General features: G+C 41.3%; 2 protein-coding genes and 2 non-coding genes across 4 annotated transcripts; 1 reads left to right on the forward strand and 3 right to left on the reverse strand.

The window, feature by feature from the left end:
- The first annotated feature begins 476 nt into the window (after window positions 1–476).
- Window positions 477–549, forward strand: TRNAR-ACG. Its single transcript has one exon. It is a non-coding gene; the product is annotated as a tRNA-Arg (tRNA).
- Window positions 550–672: 123 nt separating this feature from the next.
- LOC111490708 (subtilisin-like protease SBT4.3) lies at window positions 673–2,927 on the reverse strand. Its single transcript, XM_023139263.1, has one exon. It carries the CDS (start codon window positions 2,918–2,920, stop codon window positions 692–694), a length of 2,229 nt encoding a protein of 742 aa, XP_022995031.1. The 5' UTR covers window positions 2,921–2,927; the 3' UTR covers window positions 673–691.
- Window positions 2,928–3,261: 334 nt separating this feature from the next.
- Window positions 3,262–3,333, reverse strand: TRNAE-UUC. The gene has a single exon. It is a non-coding gene; the product is annotated as a tRNA-Glu (tRNA).
- Window positions 3,334–3,459: 126 nt separating this feature from the next.
- LOC111490709 (subtilisin-like protease SBT4.3) lies at window positions 3,460–6,168 on the reverse strand. Its single transcript, XM_023139264.1, has 2 exons — window positions 5,076–6,168; window positions 3,460–4,721 (listed from the first exon to the last, which is right to left on the reverse strand). The coding sequence occupies exons 1-2, from the start codon at window positions 6,048–6,050 to the stop codon at window positions 3,477–3,479; spliced, it is 2,220 nt and encodes a 739-aa protein (XP_022995032.1). The 5' UTR covers window positions 6,051–6,168; the 3' UTR covers window positions 3,460–3,476.
- Between the last annotated feature and the right edge of the window lie 903 nt (window positions 6,169–7,071).

A 7,071-nucleotide genomic window follows, 5' to 3' on the forward strand; every position in this document is an offset into this window, starting at 1 on the left:
AACAAGTTACCACTAGGTAAATGGTAAGCAGGCAAACGAGATGACTTATTAAATGCACATCCAAATTCATGGTTTTTACAGCTTCAAATGAATTCTGTGTTGTGGGAAACTTGGAAAGACTTGAGAATCTATGTATTGCCTAAACTAATAATTATATCAATTTAAATCGTTAAATTTCATAAATGTATTAATTTACTAATAATTCCACACATGTAAATGTGTGGAAATTTATAATTTTATTAATTAAATTCTTATGTTGTCGCAAATTAATCAATTTAAGCATTCAATTTGACTGAGAATGTAAAAAATTATAGGGCTTTTATTATAGAATACTTCACCTCTTTCATCCCATCTTTAGTCTTCAAACTTGTTTTTTGAGAACTGTGTAGAATTAACGAAAGCCTTCTTTTTTTTTCTTTTTTTTTTGTTTAAATGCATAGAAACTATAATTTACAAGTTAACCCAATTGCATAAGCGACTCCATGGCCCAATGGATAAGGCGCTGGTCTACGAAACCAGAGATTCTGGGTTCGATCCCCAGTGGAGTCGCTATCGATAGTTAATATTTTCTTCATCAGTTTGGCACTCGTTTTTTTAATTTAGAGTTACTAAAAAAGAAATATTACAAATCTAATGGTACAATTAAATAAAAGTGACATTCTTTATCATTTTTATTTTGAATCCCACAATATTAGTTTGAGATAGTAGAGAGTGGTGGTTTGATCATCACAACAATCGGACTCCTAACTTCATGGTCCAAATCACTCCATATTAATGCCGAAGAAAAAACAATCTCAGTTGAAATTGCCCCTCCGACCACCGTCACAACAAAACTCTTCTTCTCATTCAAATGCTCAAACCATAGTTCCTGAGGCTTAACACTCACATTAAGTTTTTCCCGTGACTTCAAAACATTAACTCCAGAAAACGACAAGATCTTTGATCTATAAGTTGAGTTGGCAACTCCAACATTAGTCACAGTTCTTTGAAACTTAACCACAAACGGTTTCTTCGGTAGAACATGAGCCACCATTGCAGGGTAATTCAAATCTCGAGCTAGAAATTTCGTCCAAGTTTTAGAACAAACACTATCATTTCCCGCAAATGCTTCCATCGTCTTTGAATCATACCCCTTTGCACACAGCACATTCAAGTGGTCTTTTTCAAAAATTTCATAAACAAGCCCGGGTTCGATTGCTCGATTTGGATCGATTAAACCCGACCCGTAAAGAAATTCACGAATTAAAATTCCATCCGTACGAACGATTTGTTTAGCCGTCGTCATGATGGCTGATTTGATCGCTGCCGGCGACCAATTTGGATGGAAACTCTTTACATAAGCGGCGACACCGGCGACATGGGGACAAGACATGGAAGTGCCGGACAGAATCGAAAATTCGACAGATCTTTTGTCTCCGACATTGCCGGAAGGAGCCGCGATGGGAGAAAACGAGGCGAGGATTTCGACGCCGGGGGCGGCGATGTCGGGCTTCAAGATCTCCAGCATCCACATGTTGGGGCCGCGGCTAGAGAAATCGGCGATAGTCGGCGCGTAAGGATCTTTAGTAGCGACGCTTCTAAAGATCGTGACATTGGGATTTGTTGCAGAGATTGCGTAATTTGCAACACTTTTATAATCCGCCATTTTCAAAGCGATTGCAGGGAAGGGAAGAACGAAGGAAACATTGGCGGCATTGTCGTTAAGAACAATTGCTCCGGCGGCTCCGGCATTGAAAGCTCTGGAAGCGCCGTCGAAGGCCTTACATTGAACGATCTTCCCTTTCACCAACAATGGATCCAAGCAACCATCGCTGCAAATTTCTGCATTTTTTGATGAACAATTTCTGGAAGCGTTTGTTGCGTAAATTAATGGAACGTTTTGGTTTGGAGCGAAGGTGTTGACGGAATACCCATTCACGGTGTTTCCGTCGCCGAGAACAACCTTGTCTACGATGGTTCTGTCTGTGGTGGTGGCGGCGACGGTGAATACCCACGGAACTACACTTCCCACTGTTCCGTCCACCGGCCCATAATTTCCGGCGGATTGGACGGTTAAGATTCCTTTAGCCATCGAGTGGTAAGACCCAATTGCCATTGAGTCATGTTCAAAATTAAACCCACCGACTCCGCCAATTGAAATCGTGATAAGATCCACGCCGTCGGCGATGGCGTCGTCAAACGCCGCCAGAATATTCTCTTCTAAGCAATCCGGATTGCAAACTTTATAAACCGCTAGTCTCGAAGAAGGAACTGCTCCCCTGGCATTTCCGCCGGCAAGTCCATAAAAACCAGTCGTTTTCTCTAATTTTCCTGCGGCTGTGGAGGCGGTGTGTGAGCCATGGCCGACGTTGTCTCTGGCGGACATGGAGGTGTAAAAACGAGCTCCGATCACTTTATTGTTGCACGTGAAATTTCCTCCTCCGGCACATGTACCTCTCCACCGCGCCGGCGGTGGACCTATACCCTCGTCGTTGAAGCTTTCCAATTCCGGCCAAATCCCCGTGTCGATTGACCCAATTATGACGTCAGTTTCACCGGCGAGATTTCTTGTGGGTTTTGCAGGGAATCCCAAATAGTCCCATGATCTTGTCGTTTGGGTTTTGAATACCTTGCTTTCGAAAACAGAGACCACACCGTCCATGGCGGCGAGTTGCTCTGCTTCAGCTCCGGTGAGTTTCGCAACAAATCCATTAAAGCTTCTTCCATAGCTACGAATGTAAGAACCTTCTGTTACGGAAGAGGTTCCAATTACCGAGCGAAGAAGATTCAAATGGTGGGTCGATTCCGCCATTGCTCTGTTTTGGATTGCGCCCATGTAAACAATATGAGCTTTTCTTTCCGACCCATTTGCAGAGCTCAAAATGGCGGCTAAAAGGGCGGCGATGAAGGAAAACAATATGGGAAAATTGTCGGGCGCCATTTTTAAGAGCTTCGGTGCAGAGATGATTGAATTTATAACGAAGGAAGGGAAGAATGCTAGGGAAACAGAGAGGCGCTGCCATGAATGGAAGGGAGATTATTGTTCCAGAAAGGATTTGTTAAGCGGCCATGGAAATGAATGGAAAAATAATGAATTTTTATAAATTAAAGAATTTTTGTACATAATTACTGACTTCATTACCACCACTGTTAACCATAACCTGTCCTGATTCATCCTTATGCTTACGTCATTATTCTTAATAATTAATATTAAGAAATTGGGCTTTCATCGGCCCAAGCCCAGTAAAGACAAGGGGTTCAATAATACTGAAATAAAAAAAGTTCCGTTGCCGGGAATCGAACCCGGGTTTCCTGGGTGAAAGCCAGATATCCTAACCGCTGGACGACAACGGAATTATGGTCATAATTTTAATTTTAATTTAAATCAAATACCATCTATTTTCATATAAAATTAATGAAGTTTTGAAATAATGTTAAATCTAACCAACAAAATAAAATAAATTGTGGTTGGCATTTTTATTTGGAAGTCCATGTCATTAGTTTGAGGTAGGAATAGGTGGTAATTTAACATTCACCACAATTGGACTTCTAACTTTATGGATTCCGTCACTCCAAACCAATGCAGAAGAAAATCCTGTCCTTGCCGGAATCGACCCACCAGTTACTGTCACGATAAAACTCTTCTTCTCATTCAAATCTCTAAACGTCAACTCTGGAGGCTCAACGCTTACATTAGGCTTTTCGGATGACTTCAGAACATAAACTACCGAAAACGCCGAAAACTCTGACTTATAAGTAGAGTTTGCAATTCCGACATTGGTCACTGTTCTCTGAAACTTAATCACAAACGGCTTCATTGGCGAAACTTCAAACACCATTGCTGGGTAATTTAAATCTTGCGGAGAGAATTTAGTCGAAAATTTCGAACAATCACTCTTATTTCCTGAAATGCCCCTCACTGACTTGGAATCGAATCCATTCCCACACAGAAATTTCAAGTAATCAACTTCAAAAATTTCGTAGACAAGTCCGGGTTCGATTGCTTGTTTTGGATTGATTTGACCCGACCCGTGAAGAAATTCCCCACTTACAAATCCGTCGGTATTGGTCATTTCTTCCGCCGTCGTCATGATGGCCGATTTAATCGCCGACGGAGACCAATTTGGATGGAAGCTCTTTACATAAGCAGCTAAACCAGCAACATGGGGACAGGCCATGGAAGTGCCCGACATTATTGTGAAATTGACAGTTCTATTGTCGCCGGGAGTGTCTGACTGCGGTGGTTGAGGATTAACGGAGGCGAGGATTTCAACACCGGGGGCGGCGATGTCGGGCTTCATGATATCCGGCAACAAGAGATTGGGGCCGCGGCTGGAGAACTGAGCGGCCATCGGAGCATAACCATCTTTAATGGCGACACTTTTGAGGATTCGGACATGGGGATTTGGTTCAGAGATTGCGTAATTTGCTACTTGTTCGTAAGCTGTGAAATTCAAAGCGATTGCAGGGAGGGGAACAATGAACGAAACATTGTCGGCTTTGTCGTTGAGAACAATGGCGCCGGCTGCTCCGGCATCGACGGCTTTGAAAATTCCGGTGAAGCTCTTACACTGAACGATCTTCCCTTTCACCAATTTTGGATCAAGACAACTGCACACTTCTGGGTTTTGAAATGAACAGCTTTTGGAAGCGTTTGTTCCATAAATTAATGTAACATTCTTGTTCGGAGTGAAGGGGTTGATTGAATAGCCACTCACTATCTTTCCATTCCCCAGAACGGTCTGGTTCAAAAATAACAATGTTAGTAATCACTACTCCCCTCTTAAATTTTTATAACTTAATAAACGATACTCTTTTCGAATAAAGCATATTATAGAGCTTCTCTCAACTGAGTGGTATGAAATCCTTAAACCGCCTCCCTTTTATCAAGACTTGATTCTCGAGTCATCGAACAAAATATACTCTTTGTTCTATACTTGAGTTATTTTTTACTATACCTTCGAAGTTAGTAACTTCTGATTCTATTGGGACATGATTAAGTTAAAAGAACGTAACTCCTGATATCATGTTAGGAATCACGACTATCTAACATGGTTGTTTGGGTATAAACTCGGAGGGAAGTTGAGTGAGCAAACCTCGTCTATGATGGATCGATCTGTAGTGGTGGCTGCGACCGAAAACAGCCACGGAGCTACACTTTCCACCGATCCGACCACCGGCCCATCATTTCCAGCGGACTGGACGGTCAGGATTCCTCTAACCATGGCGTGATAAGCCCCAATGGCAATGCAGTCGACTCTTAAATCAGACAAATCGAAGCCGCCAAGTGAAATGGTGATAATATCGACACCGTCGGCAATGGCGTCGTCAAACGCCGCCAAAATTTCGACATCTGTGCAACTCGGACTGCACGCAGAATAAACTGCAAGTCTTGAAGAAGGAACGGCTCCTCTCGCAACTCCGCCGGCAATCCCATAAAATCCGTCCGTTGTTACTGATTTTCCGATCGCCGTGGAGGCAGTGTGAGTGCCATGGCCTTTGTCGTCCCTCGCCGATGAGGTGGAGTAATAACGAGCTCCAATCACCTTATGATTGCACGTAAAATTCTCTCCCCCGGCACACACCCCTCTCCATTTTTGCGGTGGCGGGCCTATCCCCTCGTCGTTGAAGCTTTCCGATTCCGGCCAAATTCCAGAGTCGATTGACCCAATTATGACGTCAAGTTCACCGGCGAGATTTCGTTTGGGTTGTTGGAACCCCAGAAAGTCCCATGATCTTGTCGTTTGGGTTTTGAGTTCCTTGCTTTCGAAAACAGAGACCACGCCGTCCATGGTGGCGAGTTGCTCAGCTTCAGCTCCGGTGAGTTTTGCAACAAATCCATTAAAGCTTCTTCCATAGCTACGAATGTAAGAACCTTCTGTTACAGAAGAGGTTCCAATTACCGAACGAAGAAGATTCAAATGGTGGGTCGATTCCGCCATTGCTCTGTTTTGGATTGCGCCCATGTAAACAATATGAGCTTTTCTTTCCGACCCATTTGCAGAGGTGAAAATGGCGGCTAAAAGGGCGGCGATCAAGGAAAACAATATGGGAAAATTGTTGGGCGCCATTTTTAAGAGCTTCGGTGCAGAGATGATTGAATTTAAAACGAAGGGAGGGAAGAATGCGAGGGAAACAGAGTGGCGCCGCCATGAATGGTAGGGAGATTATTGTTCCAGAAAGGATTGGTTAAGCGGCCATGGAAATGAATGGAAAAATAATGAATTGTTGCTTCCAAGTTTATAAATTAATGAATTTTCGTCCATAATTACAAATTCGACCAAGGATGTTTATTTGACTTCATGACCACCCCTGTTACCCGTAACCTGTCCTGATTCATCCTTATTTTCAACTCATTTGCAAAATATTACGTCATTATTCTTAATATTTAATATTAAGAATTTGGGCTTTCATCGCTCCCAGTTAAGACAAGGCTATCCTATAGTGCAAATATTTATTTTATTAAATATATAATCTAATTCATATAAACAAAATATTATCAAATTAAAATCTTATTTAAAATATATGTTATTATTTGATCAAAATTATAAGATCACTCTAAATTAGTGTCGAAAAAAATACAATTTTTGTTGAAATTGCTCTTTCAACTACCGTTACAACAAAATTATTCTTTTCACTCAAATTTTAAACAGCAAGCTTCGAGGCTCGATACTTACGTTAAGTTTTTTCAGTAATTTCATAACATGAACTTTAGCAAATGACAAAAACTTTCAACCTGTAGTTGAGTTTGTAGACCCAACTTTATTCACTGTTCTCAGAAACTTAACCACAAACGATCTCGAACTTGAGCCACAATTATAGGTAATTCAAATCTTCCCGAGTCATAAATTTTGTTGAAGCTTCTGGACAAACATTCTTGTTTCCAACAATTTTTTTAACTCTCTCCATCAAATTCAAGTAATCTTTTTCAATAATTTCATAAACAAGTTTGGATTTGATGGCTGGTTTTGGATCAATTTGATCTGACCCATAAAAATAGAGAAATAAATAAAAATCTACTGTATTATTGGTCAAATGCATAATCGATCCTCTACTTGTTTTGAAAGTTTTTTTTTTTTTTTTTTTTTTTTT

This window comes from Cucurbita maxima, unplaced genomic scaffold (genome assembly GCF_002738345.1).
Source record: "Cucurbita maxima cultivar Rimu unplaced genomic scaffold, Cmax_1.0 Cma_Scf00016, whole genome shotgun sequence".
NCBI lineage: Eukaryota > Viridiplantae > Streptophyta > Magnoliopsida > Cucurbitales > Cucurbitaceae > Cucurbita > Cucurbita maxima.